Genomic DNA, 24196 nt, shown 5'->3' with positions numbered 1-24196 from the left:
TCTTGTGCTTTAGAACTCTCTATTTAAATCTCGACCAGATCCGGTGACATTGAAGGGAGTTGGACGGTGAAATCAGGATTCTGGGAAAACGTGAAAATCACTGTATCTTACGAATGGGTGATCGGATCTTTTACGAAAATCATATTTACGAAATCAGGGACCAGACTAGATTAAATTAGAAATAGTCTCTTCCCTAATTTGACCATCTGAGGGGGGGGAGCCAGCGAACAACATAGTTGAGAAGAACTTTGTCTATAAAGCAAATGATTGTTCTTCTTAAGTATGGCTTGTGGTCTAAGGGTGTGATTCTCGCTTAGGGTGCGAGGGTTCTCAGGTTTGAATCACGGACCACCCTAATTTTTACATGAAGAAGTCACACCCTTAGACCACTTAGACTGTACCAAGATAAACTAAGCAAAATATTATTTATTAGTACTGATAAAAAACCAATGATATAGAACTATTTTTATTTGGTAAATTGATAAATCCTCTGAATGAATAGTTTTCGTATGTAAATAATTTGATCAAAGCTGTATCCAGGAGAGAGTAGAGGGGATTTGAACCCCTCCCCCCAGAAATGTTTGTCCAACTCGTAAGAAGTTCACAAAATTGAGTATAAACAAATTTTGATACGTTTTTTAAGTTGTTTTATAAAAAAGAGAAAAAATCCTTTTGTATTCGCTCCCCCTCCACCCGAAAAAAAATCCTGGATACGGCCCTGAGTTTTATATAAACACAGAACTATAGGCCCTATTAAAAAAAGGTTAATACAAAAATTCATTAAATTTGGGAATATTTCTTCTCCTTTGATTTTAAATCTTAAGTCTAAAACTAAATTTGATTAATTAACTTCCACCTTGTGTAAAAAGCAAAAAGTTTGCAGTGGGGGCACGATTTGCAGAATTCTGCAACTCTGGAATTGTGCCAGCAACTTTAAAAAACTGTTGATGTTTCTAACAATGAAGAATTTTAGGATCTGATTTTCTGAATTATTTTAGTTTGCAATAATTTGATATATTTTTGTGACTGGCGTAGGGAAACACCATAAAATTCCGAAAACAACTTTTAAAAATCCTAAATTACTTACATCCAGGGCCATAGCCAGGATTTTTGGGGATATTCTTTTAGGGGAGAGGTTACAAAATAAACTTGGAAAACGTATAGAAAAAATTATACATTTTTGTTACGTTTTTGACAGTCAGACATAAATATCGGGGGGTAAAGCCCCCTACCCCCTGAATATATCCCTGCTTTTATTATTCTTTACAGTGCTTTGCTTTACCCCTCCCCCTCCCCTAATGTGCTAGCAAAATTTATATGTTTTTCATTTCTTTTTCTGTTTCTTCATTTCTTCGACGTTGGATTTTCGCCGTTAAATATATTCAAACACAAGAGTGACGTAAACAAGGGACTGAAAAATGCACGGGAAATATTTAATTTGTGCTTTATATTTACACATTAGGTATATTTACGCAGCTACGTTCCCCATTTTCTTAGCCTAAAATAACTGGGTAATTGGCTGATATTGTCTTGGGGTAATCCTCTAAAATTTACTCGAGTTTCGTCATTTTTTGAGGCTCTACGAAATGTAGCGCGTAATTGTAATTCTTTAGTGAGACTTACTAGCTGTTCTTTGCATAGGTACAAATAATTTTCATTTTTGGAAATTTTGCCAATTTTTTTAGATAGGGTTTATATTTTACACAAACCCTGGACCCCTACCTGTAACAGTGGCGTCATTTTGTCAAAATAATGAGGTGGGGGGTAAAGTTAAAGCAAATTTTAAGAAAACAAGTAAAACTGACAGTGAAAACCGAAAAATGAACTATGTAGTGCCAAAAAGGTACTATATAGTACTATGAAAATACTATAAAGGCACTTTATAGTAATATGAAGATAAATATATACTAAACTAATCCGTATCTGTGGATGCTTGAATTATGCTGGCTTTTCTAAGTTTTGACAAGATTTTGAAGAAAATAAATTTCAGCTGAGAGGGGAAGGGGGCAAGCTGGGGTCTGGAGGGGGGGGGATAAACCGAGTTTTTAGAGTGGCATTTACCTTCCCTTCCCCATAGAAAATTACGCTCCTGCCCTTTCTGAAGTTTCTAAAGCATGGTCAACCGACTTTGATAACATTGACTTAACAGGCGAAGACTCTTAATTTATGATTCAATAGTACACTTTTGAGGAACGCTTGTCAAACTGGTCAAAAAATAATAAATATGACGTCTATATATGAAGAATAAATATGATATTTGACGTCGGGTTTAAAGCAACAATTATTATTATTCCAAATCTTATGTGTTAAGATATGTGTTTTTTGTAACGTTGTTACGAGTCAGACAGATATTTCGCCTTTATATGGCCTTAGCAACAGGTATCAAGAAAAAAAACGAAGTCTATTCGATTACATAAACGTAAGTAAAAGTTGATGATAAGTTTCGCAATTTGAGTTAACTATTTCAACACAGGTCTTTAAATATGCAAAGCTATCCACTTATATTTGCTTTGTTTTTTTTGTTTTTTTTTCAGAATGGAAAGCAAATATACTATTAAAAAAAAATGTCAAAATAAATTATTTTGCATCCGGTTGCATGCAGCTGGGGTCTTAACCGAAGCTATATTGGCTATTTCTTCTGAACCACTCGACCATAACTATTTCTGGATTGCATTTCAGAACTGTTTACCATGACTGGCAAAAATCCTGATCTTTTTTTTTTGCTGTGACTTAAAATCACGCAAAGCCATAATCAGTATATACTTCCTTTGATTTGAAAATAAATTGTGAGAAAGAATACAGCCGTATTTTCTAAAATTTGCTGAAAGTGTAAAAAAAAATTCTATAAAAGACAAAAATTTTACCGTACTCATATTGATTAATATTACTGATTAAATTAAGTAATAAATTAACAATTAGATATATCATTAGACTTAGATAAACAAAGACCCCAATGTATACATGGTACCTTGCAGAAAGGAACTATTTTTCAAGTTATAAGGAAGAAAATAACCATATTTCATAATACTAATATTTTAAAATAAAAAATATCTACATAAGAGAAAAACATTTTTGTGCTTGAATGGATAGTTATAAATAAATTAAATGAGAAACATTGGTTATCCTGATTTCATCAAGATATTGAAGCATTCAAGAGAAAAAAGAATTATTTTGATTGAAAAGAGAATTTCTGCTGAAACCAAAAAAGGCATGACAATGCAAAGGGTCAAAGGCAAGGCCTTATCAAGGGGGGGGGGGGAAGTTCAGGGTTTGACCCCCCTGAAAATGTTGATGAATTTCATATATATATATATATATATATATATATATATATATATATATATATATATATATATATATATATATATATATATATATATATATATATATATATATATATTTATATATATATATATATATATATATATACATATATATATATATATATATATATATATATATATATATATATATATATATACTAGCTGTTGGGGTGGCGCTTCGCGCCACCCCAACACCTAGTTGGTGGGGGCGCTTCGCATACCCCCCCAAGCCCCCCCGCGCGCGTAAGTCGTTACGCGCCATAATAGTTACGCGCCATTGTAGTTGTGTCCCTATGTCCCACCTGTGAATATAGATAGATATATATATATGGTTTTAACTACGTAAAACTTGCGAATATACAACATTCTTTGCTGTCCCATTGTCTTTGCATATAAATAGATTGTCAGGTTTACCGACTCTTGAACATGCAACATATAATGGTCCATGGGAAAACAATCTGTATTCAGATCTATACCTCATGATTCTAATGATTGCCCTTGAGCTTTGTTGATGGTGATTGCTAATCGACCATTCCCTGTCCCGGTGTCCCGGTCGTCATTTACATCCCCCTGTTTCCCCCGGTGTCCCCGTTGTAGTTGTGTCCCTGTGTCCCGGTCGTCATTTATATTCCCTGTGTCCCCGGTGTCCCGGTCTGTATATACATTCGTTTTTTAGTTTTGTTTTTCTCCTTTATTTTTTTCCTTTTTTTTTCTTTTTTAGCTTATTTAGATTTTTAGATTTTTTAGTTTTTTTTATTAGTTTTTAGTTTTTTTTTCTTTTTAGTTTTTTTGTCCCGGTCGTCATTTATATCCCCCTGTTTCCCCCGGTGTCCCCGTTGTAGTTGTGTCCCTGTGTCCCGGTTGTTATTTATATTCCCTGTGTCCCGGTCGTCATTTGTATCCCGTTGTACCGGTCTGTATATACATTCGTTTTTTAGTTTTGTTTTTCTCCTTTATTTTTTTCCTTTTTTTTTCTTTTTTAGTTTATTTAGATTTTTAGATTTTTTAGTTTTTTTATTAGTTTTTAGTTTTTTTTTCTTTTTAGTTTTTTTGTAGTTTTTACCTTCTTTTTAGTTTTGTTAATTTTTTTTTTACTTGTGTCCTGGTCGTCATTTATACTCCCTGTGTCCCGGTGCTTTGTTGATTGCTAATCGAACATTCCTTTTGTCCTGGTCGCTTTCTCTTTGAGTGTCGTCATTTATTTTTTTATTTTTTAGTTCTTTTAGTTTTTACCTTTTTTAGTTTTTTTTTAGTTTTTAGTTTTTTTAGTTTTTTACCTTTTTTTAGTTTTTTTAGTTTTTTTAGTTTTTTAGCTTTTTTATTTTTTTTATTAGTTTTTAGTTTTTTTGTAGTTTTTGCCTTTTTTTAGTTTTTTTAGTTTTTTAGCTTTTTTATTAGTTTTTAGTTTTTTTTGTAGTTTTTGCCTTTTTTTAGTTTTTTTAGTTTTTTAGCTTTTTTATTTTTTTTATTAGTTTTTAGTTTTTTTTGTAGTTTTTGCCTTTTTTTAGTTTTTTCAGTTTTGACGTCACCTGATCCAGTTTTTTCAGGTGACGTCACCTGATCCACGATCCACAGATCCACAGACAACTTATTTTAATATATATAGATAGTTTTTTTTTTTTTTACTTATGTCCTGGTCGTCATTTATACTCCCTGTGTCCCGGTGCTTTGTTGATTGCTAATCGAACATTCCTTTTGTCCTGTTCGCTTTCTCTTTGAGTGTCGTCATTTATTAGTTTTTTCCTTTTTTTTAGTTTTTTATTGGTTTTTACCTTTATTTTAGCTTATTTTTCAGTTTTTTCCTTTATTTTAGTTTTTTTTTATTTTTTATTTTTTTTAGTTTTTTACCTTTTTTTAGTTTTTTTAGTTTTTTTAGTTTTTTAGCTTTTTTACTTTTTTTATTAGTTTTTAGTTTTTTTTTGTAGTTTTTGCCTTTTTTTAGTTTTTTCAGTTTTTTTTTTAGTTTTTTATTGGTTTTTACCTTTATAGTTTTTTTTAGTTTTTTAGCTTTTTTATTTTTTTTATTAGTTTTTAGTTTTTTTTGTAGTTTTTGCCTTTTTTTAGTTTTTTCAGTTTTGACGTCACCTAATCCGGTTTTTTCAGGTGACGTCACCTGATCCATCCATCCATCCATCCACAGACAGACAACTTATTTTTATATATATAGATACATAGATATATACATGGATTATTCTTTATGGTTGATTGTGTATGGCTATGCTGTTTGACCTATGTGATTGTATGGATGAGTAGGGTTAAGGCCTCATTCAAGTGCTGGTCTATATCAATCACTAATTTAGGAAAACAGTCTTCCTTTTCTCCTTCTGTCTCTCTCTCTTTTTTTTTTTTCTTTTTTTTTGGTTTTGCTGTTGCATTGGTGATTTCTCTTTTCATGATATATATATATATATATATATATATATATATATATATATATATATATATATATATATATATATATATATATATACATATATATATACTAACAATTTTTGAGGTTTTTTGTAGCCCCTCACCCTGAAAAAATGCCTCCCCGTGAACGAAAATGAGTGATACATCCTTAAGCAAGGATCTCAGACCTTATTTACATTTTCACATTCCCACATAAAAACGTGGTTTTTGAATTATTATGGTGATAAGCAGAGGGATAATCTGTTTTTATTCAATGCTTTCATTAAAATGATTGCCAGGTAGTATCACTTACCGAGTACAAATTGTTTCAATCCCACCTGGATTGAAACTACTACGTAGAATACTTTACAGTGACAATCCTACATCAATTTGCATTTTGCGCTTATGCATTTTCTTTTTAGTAATAATTTTTCTTTTTTCAAAAGTTCCTGTCGATCCGTCAGTTCTAATTACACCGTATAGCTTAAAAAGGAAAGTAAACAGGATAGGTTTTGATTCTAATGATTCGAACAGAATTATAAAAAAGGCATACTTTATTAATTCTTTTATGGCTACTTATTCTGAAGATTAGAAATTTTTCCAATCGTTCAATTTATTGTAATTTAAATGTTTAGATTCAATAAGAATAGAAATTTTCTATTTTTATTATAATAAATCGTAATTTATTTATAATTCTGTATTCTGCTTTATTTAATTTATAATTAAAATACTATACTATTTTTGTATTTATAAAATAAAAAATAAAATCAGTTTCACACTACACATTCCTAATGAGCTCTCAATTCGACAAAAAAGGGTACAGTGACCGTAACACCTCCAGCAATACCAGAACGCTGTGATTGATTTCTGAAATGAAAATGAAAAAAATTCCATGCAATTTTTTTAAGGGTATTCTACCATAGGTTTCTGTTTGTTTGTATCAGTCAGCCTGGTTTGAAGTCCACATATCGTCATGCCTAAAATTAATGACGGCATTTAAGACTAATTAAATATTAAGAAAGTTCCCCAGAGTATATCCTTATCTTTTTGCCGATGACTATTTACTTATTAGAAGGTGGGAGTGCGGGTTTTAGTTGTAAATGAAATAGCTCAGAGATTATTGATGTTTCCCTGGTAGGTTTTGATCCCTTTGTCGTGTATAAAGATGGGTATTAACTTCATAGAAGATAGAGGGGAATGACTGTCATACCTGGGATTCTCTGATATTATGTATAGAGGGGTATTTATTTCAGAAAAGGTAGCGGGAGGGACATTTACGAACTGATTAAAAACAGAACGAAAAACTTATTTAGAAATTAAAAGGTCTTATACAGAGAAGAGTATCTACTTCATAGAAGGTAACAGATATCTGTCATGAAGAAAAATAAAAAGCTCACTGTGAGATACATTTTACCAATTTAGTGTTAATATAGGCTTTTCAACTTGCAGTTTTAAAGTTCTGCTTCTGCAACAAAAGTATGATGATAACTGAAAGAAAAACATGGACAATTTCAAGTGCTGGTTTTTTATAGTGTGGCTCTAGAATTGACATCACAAAGTTATTTTACGAGGACTCTAACAGAAAAATGCTTATATTTTTTTTATTGTATTAATTATTCCTATTCTCTTCTAGAAACAAAACATAATCCAAGATGTGTGACGATGATGTTGCGGCTTTAGTAGTTGACAATGGTTCTGGCATGTGCAAAGCAGGTTTCGCTGGGGATGACGCCCCACGTGCCGTCTTTCCATCAATAGTCGGCCGTCCTCGCCATCAGGTACTTTAAGTCAATGTAATGCATGTAATGTTTGTTTTGTCACAAACTGAAACGATGTTTTTGCAATAGCTTTGGCAAATTTTTCTACTGGCTTATTCAGAGGCACAGACTTATCATTACAAACCCTAAAGTTTGGAAGTGAAACCGTTCATGCGTACATATCTTGGATATAATTAAAAACAAATCCTGTTTGCGTCTTTTCAAAAGATCTTCTTTAGCCAATAGACGACTTTGAACTTTGCCGATTGAGCAGGTGACAAAGCCTGAACTAATTTATCTTTTTCTTCGAGTTTATAATATCCTTATTTAAACTCAATACAGTAAGAATCATATCAGCTAAGTTGTTGTCAATGGGACATACCTTGAAAGAATTTAATCTGGTTAGATTATTGCAAATTAAATTGTACGTTGTTCACTTTATATGTGGTGAATAATTATTCTTATTGTTTAGAATCTTTTTTTCCTAAGCTTAACAATGCAAGCTATTCTCAAAAAAGTTTTTACTCGTCCTAATTGAAGTTATGACTATTTTGTTTAAATTTTACACATTAAGTTTATTTAAAAATCAGTCTTAGTGACAAAGCCTAATGTTGATTGGAATCCAAAAATGAGAAATTTTTTTCTGCGCTTTACCAGCATTTTAGCTTAAGTCTTGCCCCTGTCCTGGTAAGACTTTTTTTTTTTTCTTTTTTTAGTTCAATAGTTCGGATGTATCAACTTAAGACATACATTTTGCAACAGTTACGTAATTTGCCTAGTTCTATCTCTGAAATTTGCCCTGGGATGTTTTAAGATGAAAAGAAATTTTTTTTTAAAAAGAACAAAAAACATGCCAAAATAGCAAACTTTCACTACCTATTATTTTAACAAGATTAAACCATGTTCAAGAAAATGTCTAAGCGATAGCCTAGCTTACGGAATGAACAGTCCAGCAATCAATAATTCCAATAATAGACCTATCATGGCCTTCCTATATAAGTTACAGCTGTAGGCTTGTCGCAAGATTGAATGCCTTACGGGGCCCATGCCCCATAAAAACTTAAGCAATCAGGGTGTCTACTCACAAAAGCTTAGGGAGCGGGGTAGTGAGGATTTTGTTTACAATTGTTTTTAAAGAGGATACAAAAAAGGTATGTAATCAAACCTAGAGAGGGGTATTTTCTAAAAGATTTTTTACGGGAAACAATTCAAAAACAATCTTTTTTAAATCTAGGTACACTCCCTCCCCGTAATATCCCTGAAAGCAAATCAAAACCCCATTAACACAAAATTCCAAAATTTATTCAGCCACAGTGTAAATTGAATTATCTTAGGCTTAAAAATATAGATATGGCGCAAACATATTTTCTGGCTTCAAAACAATGCTAGAAAAAAATTGTTTTTGCCAGATTTGCTGTTAACTGAGTCTTTATTGTGTGTTCTAATCTAGAAGAAGCATCACAGGTATTGGATAAATCAAACAAAGAAATGAGCAAAAGTTCTGCCCCTCTTAATAGGACATAACCCTCAGCTTAGATAAGGTCTATATTATTATTGACAAGGAATGATAAGACCCGCTTTTGAAACCATAATCTCTAATAACTTCCTCATTGAACTTCTTGATAATAATTTCCGGATATCGTCGGTGTTAGCCGTATCTGACTAAATTGCTCTCAGATTGACTGTCAGCTGTGATAGAGCAACGAGGTACAGGGAAATCAAAGAGTGATGGAAGCCCCTTTGAGGATAGCTCCACAGATGGTTTCTGGCAATTGTTCTATAAGGTTTTAAGACCTCAGCAACGAAGCATACTGCTTCATTTCATAGCATTACTTTGGGCATTAGTTATTGGGTATAGTTTTGCTGATCCCCAAAAGAGACGACTAAAAAGCCCAGAAGAGATAAAAGGTGCTGAATTAAAGAGACATTTTTTTTTTACACAGTTAATTCCCTTATTAATGAGCTTGATATTGTTTACCCTATATTCTTGGCACTGATTGGACAACAGCAAATCTTCTAAGAATCCTTGGTTAAACATAAACAAGTAAAAATTGCAATAACACAAGGGGTATTATTTCGAGGGCGTCCGGGAGGGGATGTGTATGCTGAAATATATAAACTGTTCAAGTGGCATAACAGTGGTTACAGTGATAAGAACCTCATATATGGAAGGCAAATTATAGGAGAAATAGTGACGAGGGCTGCCATTAAATGTCTTTGAAGATCGTGGCCTCTTGGGTATATGCTCTTTCAATGAATTGTGACTTTCCCGTTTCTTGTTATAAATACACTCCCAAAAAATGTTCTTGTCACTTCTTACAAATTAAGTCCCCTTGTCTTTTATACGTAAAAATGATGTTTTTAAGTAATATATCTAATAATATAGTTAAACCAAATTATAATTGAATTAACTAATTTTTTCGCAGGGTGTCATGGTTGGAATGGGTCAAAAAGACAGCTATGTAGGAGATGAAGCACAAAGCAAAAGAGGTATTCTTACATTGAAATATCCCATCGAACACGGTATCATCACCAACTGGGATGACATGGAAAAGATTTGGCATCATACTTTCTATAATGAGCTCCGTGTTGCACCAGAGGAGCACCCCATCCTCTTAACTGAAGCTCCACTCAACCCAAAGGCTAACCGAGAAAAAATGACCCAGGTAAATATCAGTGTCAAACAAAAACCTACATTTTCTTTTGTTACTTCTTAAATGATAAAATCCTGAACGGAAGCATCAACTCTTGAATTATTTGATATAAAAGCTCCCCATCTTTTTAAGTTTTTTTTTTCTTGAGAGGAAGCTGTGGTGTACAAAAATATCTATTGAAAGATAGCATACCCAGTGTTCAGTTAATTTGAGACCATAAAAGATCACCCTACCTTTTCAATTGTAAACATTTTTAGTCCCCGCGACCTAAATACTTAGATCTGAATGGACGGTCTTGCCAAAACTTGTTGAGCTTGGATAAGGGATCTGATAAATTCTAGAAAAACCAATAGTTACTTTCCCAGACACCTATATTCAGTTTTAATGAAACTTGCATTATTAAACGTAGGAATTTTGTCTTTTCGATTAAATGTAGTAGAATTTTCTTTTTTAAAGCTCGGGAAAATATAGTCCCTAAATACCTGGTAGGAAAATGCTAAAATTCGGAACAAACTAAATAATATTTTAGCAATTTTGCAGCTTCGACAGTTCCCCGTAGTGCTACCCACTATGACTGAAAACCTTTACAGCACAGGTGACATAAAATATCATTGTGTATTCAATCAAATTTCATATTCAAAACACAAATTCTTAATAGCGCTCGAAGGTGGAAAGCCCCCTGGGAAAATTCACTTTTGGGCTCTTTTTCTTTGAGACAGACAGCCGGAACTTAGGCTCAGAAAATGATTATAAGATTATAGGTACCACATCCATTTTTAACCTATTCAAAGTACAGATACCGCAGGATAATTGAAATTAAGGATTTTCAGAGGATTAATTAACTAGATTTTAGTTCTAGACTGGCAAAGAGCATATAATAGTAATCTGGCGATACAGAACGATCAAAGTCATGAATTACAGCCTCCCAACTGAAATTTTGAAGAAACAGTCTCCAAACCTTCAACTGAAATATTTCCGTCTAAAAATACATAAATTAAGATTTCATCTTGTACCTTTAGTAGGGTTTTAGGTTATTTTTTCTCACAAAAGCGATTTATAATTTTGCTTGTTATAACACGAAGTAAAAGAAACAAGTCAGACTTGTACTTGAAAAGATTAGCTTTATTATTGGACATATTCTTGCTAAATAATACCAAGCATGGATATAACGGAGGGAATGGGTGCGATCACCTATTCCAAACACATTTTGATAAGAATCGCCGCGATATTTTTCTAAAATTAAATTTAAAAAACAAGTTTTTCTAACTGCAAGTAAGGAGTGACATTAAAACTTAAACGAAAAGAAATTGTTTCGCATATGAAGGGTGTTGTCCTCTCCTCAACGCCTCGCTCTTTACGCTAAAGTTTGACTCTATGTTACAACTCTACTTTTTAAAACAATAAAAAACTTTAGCGTAATGAGCGAGGCATTGAGGAGGGGATAACCCCTTTCATATGCGGAACAATTTCTGTTCGTTTTAAGTTTTAGTCGCTCCTTACCTGCAGTTAAATGATCTTGTATTTTTTTATTTAATTTCTAAACTTTTTTTGAATTAATGCATGTTTTGATTTTGGCTCACCGCATATGAAATAATTAAAACGAGATTTGCAAATTATTTTTTTTTTTTTTGCTAAATAGCTTTCTCATAGTTTTGATCGTACGATTTTGATAAAACAAAGGGGTGGGGGAGGAGGCCTATTGGCCCTCCAATTTTTGGTTACTTAAAAATGCAACTAGAATTTTTCATGTTTTTACGAGCGCTTTTTGTTAATAATAAATATACTATAGCTTATGAATTAACCTACGTAATGAACTTCTATATTCGCGTATTTTTATTACGTATATAAGGGGGTTCGCCCCCTCGTCAATGCCTCGCTCTTTACGCTAGAGCTTGAATTTTGTCCCAATTCTTTAAGAATGACCCCTGAATCACAAAGGCCATAGAATAAATAGTTGAAATTACTAAAAATGCTTTAGCGTAAAGAGCAAAGTATTTTGGACGAGACGAACCCCCTTATATACCTAATATTTTCTGTTCGTTTTAAATTTTAATACTGCTCATTACTTCCCGTTGAAACAAAATTTTTGATTTATTTTTTCATTGTTTTTTTTTTTTTAAATAATGCTAGAAAATCCTTCGCACCCTTCATGGAAATTCTCTTGCCTCATGATAAATTCCTCCATGGAAAGATCCTCCCAAGTAACCCCCGAACCACCCCCACCCCAACCCGAAAAAGTCCCCTGAAAACGTCTGTACACTTCATAATAACCATTACTATATTTAAGCAATGGGGAGGGGCTGTGGGGGATTAAGTCGTCACCAAAAGAAATAGTTATTAGGTTTTCGATTAAGTTGAACAGCATGGCTATATTGAAATTTTGATTCGTTGACTTTGGGAAAAAATTTGCGTGGGAGGGGGCCTAGGTGCCCTCGAATTTCTTGGTCATTTAAAAAGGGCACTAAAACTTTTAATTTCCGTTATAATGAGCCCTAACGTACATTCTAGAACTACTGGGTCTATACCATCACTCCTGAAAAAAAAAACAGCAAATAAACACGCATTCGTGATCTGTCTTCTGGCAAAAAATACAAATTCCACATTTTTGTAGATAGGACCTTGAAACTTTTATAGTAGGGTTCTCTGATACGCTGAATTTGATGGTGTGATGTTCGTTAAGATTCTATGACTTCTTGGGGGAGTTTCCTCCTATTTACTAAAATAAGGCAAATTTTCTCTGGCTCGTAACTTTTGATGGGTAAGACTAAACTTGATGAAACTCATATATATCTAAAATCAGCATTAAAGTACAATTCTTTTGATGCAATTATTGGTATCAAAATTCCGTTTTTTAGAGTTTCGGTTGCTATTGAGCCGGGTCGCTCCTTACTACAGTTCATTATCACGAACTGTTTGATAGAAATAAAGCAATTATTATCTTATCAGATTCACCTCATTATTCGACATATTCTTCCTAAGTAATAATTCTTTTATTTTATTTTTTTTGTGCGAGAAAAAAAAAAACTTGATCAAAATCCCAAACTGAACCCTAAATATAAATTTAAATATACCTTTATTTAGCTTCAATAAAAAAAAACGCACGTTTTTCAACTGGAAGTAACGAGCAATATTAAAACTTAAAACTAACAAGTATTATTATGTATATTAGGGGGTTCGTCCCTACTCAATGCCTCACTCTTTATGCTAAAGTATTTTTAGTAATTTCAAAGGACCTATTTATTCTAATTAACCTACTTTTGTGATTTAGGGGTCATTCTTAATGAATTGGAGCAAAATTCGAACTTTAATGTAAAGGGCGAGATATTGATGAGGGGGCCAGCCCCCTCATATACGTAATAAGGATATACGAACATAGAAGCTCCTTATGTAAGTTAATTTATACGTTACGTATATTAGATTAATAATAAAAATTTTCGTAAATAAAATGAAAAATTCTAGTGGGATTTTAAAGTAACCAAACAACTAGAGGGGAGTTAGGCCCCCTCTCCCACTCCTTTTTCCTCAAAATCGTCCATCAAAATTTTAAGAAAGCCATTTAACCAAAAAAAGTAAAATTAATACACAAATTCGGTTTTAATTATTAATGTATTGTGAGCAAAAATCAAAACCTGCGTTAATTCAAAAATGTCTAGAAATTCAATAAAAAACAAGTTTTTTTTAGCTGAAAGTAAGGAGCGATATTAAAACTTTAAACGAGCAGAAATTATTTGTATACGAAAGGGATGTCCCCCTCCTCAAGACCCCGCCCCTTACGGTCCGTGTATATGAACACTCATTTGTGATCTTTCTTCTGACAAAAAACACAAAACTCCACATTCTTGCAGATACGAGCTTGAACCTCTACAGTAGGGTTTTCTGATACGTTCAATCTGAAGGTGTTGCAGTTTTCTTGTTATAGCTATAACAATATATAGCTATAACAATATAACTTGTTATAGCTATAACAATATAACAATATATCTCTATTCACAGGTGGGACACAGCTACAATGGCGCGTAACTAATATGGCGCGTAACGACTTACGCGCGCGGCGGGGCTTGGGGGGGCGCGAAGTGCCCCACCAACTAGGTGTTGGGTTGGCGCGAAGCGAGTTGTGTGTATGCATGTTTGTTTGTTTGTAAAAAGAGCGTTTGCATATGACGTCATTATTAGTACATAAGGCTTTGTATATGCACAGACATATAAATATAAATGCTATTTATATGCACAGACAATGGGACAGCGAAGAATGTTGTATATTCACATGTTTAACGTAGTTAAAAATATATATTTATATCTATCTCTATTCACAGGTGGGACAAAGGGACACAGCTACAATGGCGCGTAACTAATATGGCGCGTAACGACTTACGCGCGCGGGGGGGCTTGGGGGGGCGCGAAGCGCCCCACCAACAAGGTGTTAGGGTGGCGCGAAGCGCCACCCCAACAGCTAGTATATATATATATATATATGACTATAGGATGACTATATGAAAGAGGGGTTGGGATAGGAATTAATTTCTCATCTCCCTTCATCTTTGTTGAATCTGGGCATGATCTGAAAAAAAACGATCAGAAATAAAATAAATAAAAAGTTCCTTTAGATGAAATTGAGAAGTAACATTAAAACATAAAATTATCAGAAATTATTTTATGTTTTATATAAACATATAAAATATTTTATATAAGGGCATTCCCAATCTGTAGGGGGAATGCCCTACAGATATGTAGAGTACCTCTATAGGAGACACAACCGAGATGGACCTTGTCCCTGGGGGTCCATAATATAAACTGGGGCACCTTCTTCTGGCTTCATAAATACAGGTGCAGGAGGAAGAAGGCCCCTCAAATGTACACTCAACAGGGTCCACTGGCATGTCCGCACGTCCCTTGAGTTACAAACCTTCTCCCAGCAATGGGTTAGATTACATGGTAATGCAGAAGACCATCGTGGGAGAATCCTCTATAGGTGGACAACTACGGCAGGGCGTAGGATCCAGACTCATGGACAACGGCCTCTGTAAAGGGCTGCCTCGACCCTTTTGGGGTACCTGCAAGACTGGGAAACTTGCGGTCAACTTTTCCCACTTGAGGAGTGGCGTCACTTGAGGAAATTATAGCCTAGTAAACAACACAGCACTCGCAAGGGATTCTGATTATTGGATATTTTTCTGGGCTTGGTTTGTTTTGATGGGGGTTTTTGGGCTGAAAAACCTCTTCCTAGCTAATTTATCTACTATGGGTTGCCTCTCCGTTGTAGCATAATATTCGGAGGCATGAATATATAATGAGTCGGAGGTAATAGACTTGGGACTGTCTGTACAGGATTTTGACTCTTGTTGATAGAAGAGCATCGGCAAGTGCTGAAAACCATGTTATGACCAAGATGGGTCCAGTATAGCACAAAGCCTCCATCTTACTGGAGGTCCCAAGGACTTCTTGCTGTCCGGTTCTAAGCCGGCTTAAGCGCTTCGATGTAGACTTGAGAAGATACCTTGGTCCCCGTCCTGCACTGGTATTCGGGATCATTGCTTTTCCTGAGGCCAAAATAATTTCAAAGATTTAAACAACATGAAAATTGGAACTTGGAATGTTAAAACGTTAAAAAATGACTGTCGCATCGACATTTTGACTGACAAATTCAGACGGTTAGAACTAGATTCAATAGAAGTTTCAGAAACTCATATCCCAGGGGTAGGAAGCATGAAATTAGGCAACATAGATTTTTTTTTTTTACTCAGGCAGGAAGGATGGGGTACATAAAAAGGGAGTAGGGATCATGATGAATAAGGAAGTTGCTAAGTCTTATTTAGGCTGGGAAGGCATTAATAATAGAATACTAATTGCTCATTTTATGACTAAAAAGTTAAGGGTATCAGTTATAGTAGTATATGCCCCTGTTGAGCCAACTGACGGAGATACTAGAGACTCAGAAACAATTAGTGAATGGGGCCACAATTAGTGATAAGGAAAAAATTAAAGAAAGATGGGCAGAACATTTTGAGAATGTACTAAACCGAGATACAGTTGCAGGAAAAGATATAGATGAAAATGAAAAAATTTGTGATACCTTGGATGTGAAGGAAGATTTGTTTTGTGAGGAAGAATTAGCGACAATACTAAAAGGATTAAAAATTAATAAGGCACCAGGTGCTGAATACAGGTACTATTAATACAGATGTAGACCTAAATAGCCAATTTGGCCATTTTAAACACCTCACAAGCCAAACCTAACAGAAAACACCTTAAAGTATTTAAATTAAGAAGAATACTTATTAGAAACGATGCTAGTAATACAGAAATCGACTTAAACAGCCAATTCGGCCTGTTTGAAACACCTCCCAAGCTACACCTAAGAGAATTTCAATTAAAAAGAATACTTATTAAAAGTTTTTTGAAGAAGAAAGCCATCTAAGGTCAATATAATACCAAAACAACATCGTTGATTTTTTCCCTATATTTTCCACAAAAGTTGGTGCTTATCAAACAGTTCGTGGTAACGAACTATAGTAAGGAGTGACCTGGCATAATAGTAACTGAGACTCTAAAAACGGAATTTTGATACCAATAGTTACACCGAAGTTTTTACATCAAGTTTTTTACTGTTTTAAAAATTAGTGTTGAGAGAAAGAGCCAACTTTAGCGTAAAGAGCGGAGCGTTGAGGAGGAAACAGCCTTTTTCATATACGGAGTGTATCAAAGTAAGGAGTAAGCTCCTTACTTTCAGTTAAAAACGCTTGCTTTTTATTTAATAAATACGGTACATTTCTCTGGGTTCTCTTCTCTGTCCCACTAAGGGTTGGGGGTATTTGGATCATTTGGATCATTGGCCCTGCAATCACTATTGACTCTTAAAAAAGGCACCAGGACTTTTGATGTCAATAAAAACCTTAATTGTCCTTGGGGGGAAAATTACAACCCTTGTCCTTGGTTGTTTTTTTTTTGGGGGGGGGGCGTAGGAATCAATTTTCATAGAGTTAGTTGTTGTGGTTTTGAAATTATGAATACAAGTGCAAATGATAAAATTTTTGTTCCAGGTCATTCCAGTGCAGCTTCCGGAAGGAAACAGGAAAAAAACCTTTTACATATTTGTTCAACCTGTTAAATCCTCTCCTTAAGTCGCCGCCTTTTTGGGTTATATCTTTTAATTTGAGTTATAGATTACTAAGTTAAACACAATTACTGGGTATAATCTAAAGGCAGCTTATTATGATTTTTTTAACCTTTAATATATTTTTCAAACACAGAATGGGGGGGAGGATTATTTTCAATATTTAAATGATATTTCAAAAAAGGCATTGTTCCTCTTAATATTCCTCTAGCTTCTAATTTCCCATTTTTCTCTTTCGGGTGAAACAGTTTCCTTTCGGGTAGCCTTCCACGACTTGCCAAGAAATTCACCAAACTCAGACTTCCCCTCCACCATCACCAGTTACTGTACATATCATGCTGAATTCACGAAAAGGAGAACCAGCTCAGTGTATTTCTATATTTCTTTTTTCTTTACAGTAACTTTTGTAAGGTTTTGTAACTTTTGTTTTCTTTACAATAGACATTACGATAACTTATAACTTTATTCTTTCAAATCAAGAACAATAGCTTTGTTCTTTCAAATCAAGACTTTTTTCTTCAAAAATAAACTTGATTATATTTTTATGTATTGTTTTGATTTAATTATTACTTTTAAGAAATAGATTTATAGAGGTTAGCATTCAGAGTTGGATCCAGATTGATTGATTACTTGCATCTCAGGAATTTTAAAATAAGAATAGTTTTACTTTGGACCCTAGTCTGTAAGCCAACATGTTTTCTCGGCTCCTCAGTTCCTTACAGTCAACAGCTTTGTGACAAAACTTTCCAAAGTAATAGCAACCTCGTGCCCTTCTGTTAGTTTGCTTGTGCTGTTCGTCTCAACTGCTGGATCCGGCCGTTTCGGATTCGGTATTCACGGACTTGTTCACAGGTTTTGCTTGTTGTGCATGCTTCGGAGCCATTGGTTTCCTTGAAGACTAATATGAGCTTCCTTTTAATCCTTCGCTTCGGTCATCTTTGTGGGCTAGAAAGACGTTTAGTCAGACACCTTGCATACAGCAACGAGGGTTGAGTCCTTGAGTTCTCTCAACCGGAAGTACTTGATGAAAGTGATGTATTGCTCCACTACCAGTTTTCTATGTTCTCAGCCCATCTGCGGTCATGATCAATCTGTACTCGGTGACGTCCAGCCATTGGGTCAGCAGCTGCTCTAGCTTCTTAGCGCAGTCGGTAAATGACTAGTCTGCTTCCTTCTGTTTCATAAAAATAATTGGCGATAGGTTTCAGAAGTCACTCGAAATCTTCTCAGAATAGCTACTTTTAAGAAGTCATAGTCCGAGCTATCGGCTATAAGAACAATCTGGATCGTAGTATTCTCAGCTTTAACTGGTGCATTCTGAATGACAGACTGATTTGTCTGTGCCGCTGGAACAAAATGAGTAAACTGCGAAGTCAAAGATTCCAGCTGCTGTTGCATCTGCCATTGGCTTGTTCCCCATTCTCGCTCTAGTTCCGCCTGAATTGTTTCCATGCTCACTTTGATCGAAGCACAAAACATTGCCATTAGACATTCTTCGTCCATCTCCACGGTCTTGTCCGTAGGTAGGAGTTGTTCTGCTCGTGTCTGCGGTGTTGTGCGCACTTTGGCCTTATCCTGTTCCTTCAGACTCATGCAGGTGCAAAGTTGGCTTGATTTATGCAAAAATTCAATTAGCCAAAAATCGGAAAAATTCCAAAGTCTCACTATATTTGGTTCACAATCCCACTTCTGACACCACTTATGTTGTAATCCGTATAGAGAAATGCAAATTTTATTAACTCTACGATACAACATAAAATTCACCCTTCTATTCACTTTTCACGCCGGTAGCTAACTAACTTTTCATTCAACGGAGTGTAATTCACCACATAGGTGTACATCTGGCTGAAACATATAATAAGTTGACAAATGACTTTAGATAAAATCACCAAAATATGGTATATTTGACAGGGATTTAAGTTTTTAGGAGTAAATTTGGTGTAGGAAAAGTAGATAGTAGCGGTTATAGACTGCTGCAATTTTGCAGGTTTAACATTCTAGTTATAATCAATGCAGTAGTTGGTCAAAAACAGCCCATAAGTTAAAGTGGTAGTCACATGATAGAGAGACGGCCAACCTAATCGATTATGTTGTTGTAAACTGAAGACTAACAGGATCGGTAAAAGATATTAGGGTATACTATTTTGAAGACAAACATGTTTTGGCCCTCCCATCCTCTTCCACAAGCACGAAATTGGAAGTCCCTTTGCCCCCCAACTCTCCCTGAAATTTTCACAGTGATCGTCACGCCAGTTTTGAAATATTATAGGTCCTTTCTTGATGACCTGTATATACGCGTTCATAGTTTTTTTTCATGCTGCCTTACTATTTTGTCATGAAATATTCTATGTCGCACAGTAGCTCATTGTGCAAAAACTTGTATTGAAGCTTGATAAAACAATAAAACCTATTTTAATTCCACTCCTCATCCCTTCCTCCAACAGAAAGTTTGAAACCTCTTTCCTTCTACACCTAATTCTCTCTTAAATTTTTAATGAGGTCAGCCAAATCGTTCGCAAGATATTGCAGATACATCATTTTGATAGCTTGGTGATATATAGTGTCTTACGATACATTACCCTGATATTTAACTGTAAAAAAAAAGTTTTCACATTTTTTAAGTCCTTCCTGTCCCCCTCCAAAGAAAAAGACACATTTTAGTACCTAAGTATATAAACTGAAATAGTTCATGCCCCCCTGCCTTTCCCCTTCAATTCTCCAGAAAAGTTTCAACTGGATCAGGTAATCCACTCCCTAGATGTCACAGAGAACTTATGTTGAAAAGTAGGTCCATACAACGTCTTTTGATGTACTAAGGTATTCACTTTGCTTCAGGTTTATACCCTTGGAAAATTCTTGGCCAAGGGAACGATCGCTTACAGTTCTATGCCAATCGGACAGCCAAAACCAAACAAGCCCGTCTCTTGTACTTAAACTTATTTGAAAACTTACATGTCATACTTAAATTTCACAGGATAAGTTACATTTCACATGCTAACTTACATGATTTTGGTCTTTGTCCTTGGGGCTGCGGATGACACGTTTACCCATGGCTACTAGATCTTTGGACTACTCTGAACAAAATAGCTATCTCAAAGTTTTGATTGATCGAACACAAGGGGGGTTCTGGGTTCTGGGGGCAAAAACGGGCATGTAATTCGATGGCTTTCCAATAAGGTTTGGCCCTTAACAAGGGCACTTGAAGTATTTTTTTCCCGACATAACGAGCCCTCTCCAAAGTTTCTGCGACTACCCCTTTCGCATGAAAAAATTATATTAATGCACGGAAAACACCGTCCATGGGTCTTTAATAGGTATGCTAGTGCGTTGACTCTTATTTATATTTTCTATGCTTCCCAAAAGTTTTAACAGTGATGTTGAATATTTATTTTCACATGCCAGGGAATGAAACCCCAGGTAACTAGGAAAATTCAAAATGCAAATAATTTCTAAACAACCAACCTGTAAACAATAGCCTAGTCTCTCTAAGATTATTGCAAATGTAGGTCTTTCTTCTGGATTTTTTGACCATGTTTTTGTTTTTTTTTTCCAGGGGTAATCGTATCGACCCAGTTGTCCTAGAATGTTGCAAGAGGAATCATTCTATCGGAAATGAAAAGTTCTAGTGCCATTTTTAAGTGACCAAAAAAATTGGAGGGCATCTAGGCCCCCTCCTACGCTAATTATTTTCCCAAAGTCAACTGATCAAAATTCTGAGATAACCATTTTATTCAGCGTAGTTGAAAAACCTTATAACTATGTCTTTGGAGACGACTTACTCCCCCAGAGTCCCCGTGGGAGGGGCTACAAGTTACAAACTTTGACCAGTGCTTACATATAGTAATGGTTATTGGGAAGTGTACAGGTGTTTTCAGGAGGATTTTTTGGTTGGGGGAGGGTTTGAGAAGAGGGGAATATTCTTTGGGAGCTTTCCATCGAGGAATTTGTCATGGGGGAAGAAAATTTCCATTAAGGGAGTGTAGGATTTACTAGCATTACTTAAAAAAAAAACAATGAAAAAATAAATATGAAAAAGTTTTTTCAGCTGGAAGTAGGGAGGAGCATTAAAACTTAAAACGAACAGAAATTATTACCCATATGAGGGGCTCACCTCCTCCTAATATATTGCTCTTTGCGCTAAAGTATTTTTAGTAATGTCAACTATTTATTCTACGGCTTTTGTGATTCAGAGGTCATTCTTAATGAATTGGGACAAAATTATATCTTTTACTAATAAAAAGATTCGTAAAAAATTAAAAGTTCTAGGTGCCTTTTTAATTAACCAAAAAATTGGGGGGCAACTAGGGTTCCTCCCCCGCTCTTTTTTTTATCAAAATCATTCGATGAAAATTATGAGAAAGCCATTTAGCCGAAAAAAAATTAAACTAAATATGCAAATTTCTTTTTAATTATTCCTCTGCGGAGAGCCAAAATCAAAACATGCATTGATTCAAAAACGTTCAGAAATTAAATAAAAAAAAATAAGTTTTTTCAACTGAAAGTAAGGAGCGACATTAAAATTTAAAATGAACAGATATTACTTCGTATATGAAAGGGGCCGCTTCCTCATCAACGCCCCGCTCTTTACGCTAAAATTTTTTACCGTTTAAAAAGAAGAGTTGAGAGAAAGAGTCAAACTTTAGTGTAAAGAACAGGGCGTTGATGAGGAAGCAGCCCCTTTCATATACGAAGTAATTTCTGTTCGTTTTAAATTTTAATGTCGCTCCTTACTTTCAGTTGAAAAAACTTGTTTTTTTTTAATTACTATACAAATCGAGTCATGACAGTGTCATTTCAATAGTTTGGAAAAATTTTCCCTGGAACCGGAGCTTTGAGGGAAACAGGTTTTGAAAAGGGAAAACGATATTCAGTTAATGTGCCATTAAAAAGAAGAATAGGAGATCATAGTTATAAACAAACTTTTAGACTTGTCTTAACTAAAGCGATGGAAGTGTATCAGCCAGGCGTTGTAGTGTTTCAATGTGGCGCTGACAGTTTAAGCGAAGATGATTTTGGTTGCTTTAACTTGTACCTTGTTGGACATGGAAAATCTGTCGAATTTTTCAAGAAGTACCCCTTCTTCTACTCGGAGGTGGATGATATACGCCCTCTAACGTAGCCAAGTGTTGGGCTTACGAAACCTCAATAGCTTTGGGCTGTGAAATTCCAAACCAATAGCCATTTAACGAATACATTGAGAATCTTGGTCCAAATGCGAATTTACATCTTAGGCCCTCTAATATACAGGATGAGAATAGTAGGCAATATTTGGATCAAGTAAAAACCAGTATTTTAAAAATCAATCAATGTTGCAATGCGCACCAGATGTACAGATGCAAACTATCCCTCCAAATTTTTTTGAGCAAGAATCTGATGTTAAATAAAAATCAATAGGTATTATACATACTGAAATCTAAGAGAAAAAATAAAATAAAATGAATCACACAGAGAAAATAAGGTAAAAAGGATTGAAAAGGTTTGATTTGGTTACCGGATTCAAACGTATAACCTTAATTAAATAAAAATTTTAAAAGAAAGTAAGGAGCAACATCAAAACTTCAAATGAACTGATATCACTACGTATGTGAGGGGGTTGCTTTTTCCTCAATACCTCATTCTTCATTCTTAAATATTTATTTTTTGTTCCAGTTCTTTAAGATCAACTCTTGAAACATTAGGGCCATTTGAATAATAAGTTTTTTTTTAAGTTCAAAAAAAAAATTCGTAAACAGCGAGGTATTGAGAAGAAGGCAACTCCCCTCATCTACGCAAATGTCTGTTCGTTTTAATTTTTGATACTGCTCCCTACTTCCAGTTGAAAAAAAAGACTTGTCTGTTTGTATTTAATTTCTAATTATTTTCAAAAAATGTCGGGAAATCTAGCTCCCTCTTGACGGAAAATTCTTTCCAACCACAAAAATTCCCTCTGTGGAAAGTTCTTCCCACATAAGATACCGCTCCCCTGCCCCAGACAATCCCATTCTAGCTGAAATTCGCCCGGAAAATTTCTTGCAGACGATTCCAGCTGCAAAATTTTTCTCCGCATACTTTCATGTAAAAAGAAGTTGAATTTCTGACTGTTTTTAAAATAATGCGGGGAACACTTTCTTCGTGGAAAATCCTTCCTTCTAATATACCTCCCCCCTAACTAAAAGTTGCTTCCTTCGAAAATTTCCTCTGGAGGATTTTTCTCTTGGAAAATCGCCCCGCTAAGGAAAAATATTCGACAATTCTAACCTGCTGGAAATCCCCACCAGAGGACATTTCCCCTTAAGTTTTGCACATGTAAATTCGAGTCGGCAAAAAGAAAGCAAGACAAATAAAAAGAATTTTGTATAGGAATACCGGCAAATTTTCCTTGGAAAGTTCAACTCCTTAAAAATTATCCCCGTGGAAAATACCCCGATCAGAAAACAACCCCCCTCCCCCGAAAAAAAATTGTATGGTTCCACATAACAAATATTATACGTCAAAAATTATCAAATTTCATGATTTATAGACCTTTCCCCAGTGGCTCTGAGGGGTCACGATATCTCTTAAAGCATAGTTACTGTACTTTTCTATTATGCTGAATAAAATTGACACCTCAAAATTTTGTTCGGACGACTATCAGGAAAAAGGAGGATGGAAGGGGGGCTAATTGCCCTCAATCTTTTTGGTCACTTAGAAAGGGCACTTTAACTTTTTAATCCTGTTTGAATGAGCCCTCTTCTAATATTCTAAGCCTATTAGTTCGATGCCATTATCCATGGAAAAAAGACGCATCCGTGATCTTTCTTCTGGAAAAAAAAATATACAAAGCTTCATATTTTTATAGATGAGAGCTTGAAACCTCTACAACAGGGTTTTCAGATATGCTGAATGTGATGGAGTGATTTTCATTATGTTCTCTTTACTTTTAGAAAGTTTAATTACCCCCATTTCTTAAAAATCAGACAAATTTTCTCAGACTCATAGGGG

At 34.7% G+C, this 24196-nt stretch overlaps 1 protein-coding gene and 1 long non-coding RNA gene across 2 annotated transcripts in view; one reads left to right on the top strand and one right to left on the bottom strand.

The window, feature by feature from the left end:
- The first annotated feature begins 449 nt into the window (after window positions 1-449).
- On the top strand, window positions 450-17696 carry LOC136032039 (uncharacterized). Its single transcript, XM_065712133.1, has 4 exons — window positions 450-473; window positions 7348-7492; window positions 9898-10137; window positions 17163-17696. The coding sequence occupies exons 2-4, from the start codon at window positions 7367-7369 to the stop codon at window positions 17241-17243; spliced, it is 447 nt and encodes a 148-aa protein (XP_065568205.1). The 5' UTR covers window positions 450-473; window positions 7348-7366; the 3' UTR covers window positions 17244-17696.
- Window positions 4494-24196, bottom strand: part of LOC136032043 (uncharacterized) — a 47723-nt gene continuing 28020 nt past the window's right edge. Inside the window, exon 2 of the long non-coding RNA XR_010618628.1 lies at window positions 4494-4556. This is a non-coding gene — a long non-coding RNA (uncharacterized LOC136032043). The remainder of the gene's footprint in view (window positions 4557-24196) is intronic.

The sequence above is a fragment of the Artemia franciscana genome, chromosome 1 (assembly GCF_032884065.1).
Source record: "Artemia franciscana chromosome 1, ASM3288406v1, whole genome shotgun sequence".
Lineage (NCBI taxonomy): Eukaryota > Metazoa > Arthropoda > Branchiopoda > Anostraca > Artemiidae > Artemia > Artemia franciscana.
The sequence above is the reverse complement of the archived record's forward strand: the minus strand, read 5'-3'. Positions and strand labels throughout refer to the sequence as shown.

Bases quoted from the DNA above. Each gene is read 5' to 3' on its own strand.
- LOC136032039 (XM_065712133.1), top strand. From the start codon at position 7,367: ATGTGTGACGATGATGTTGCGGCTTTAGTAGTTGACAATGGTTCTGGC. The intron at 7,493-9,897 runs GTACTTTAAGTC...ATTTTTTCGCAG, and splicing joins TCGGCCGTCCTCGCCATCAG to GGTGTCATGGTTGGAATGGG. The intron at 10,138-17,162 runs GTAAATATCAGT...TTTTTGTTCCAG, and splicing joins ACCGAGAAAAAATGACCCAG to GTCATTCCAGTGCAGCTTCC.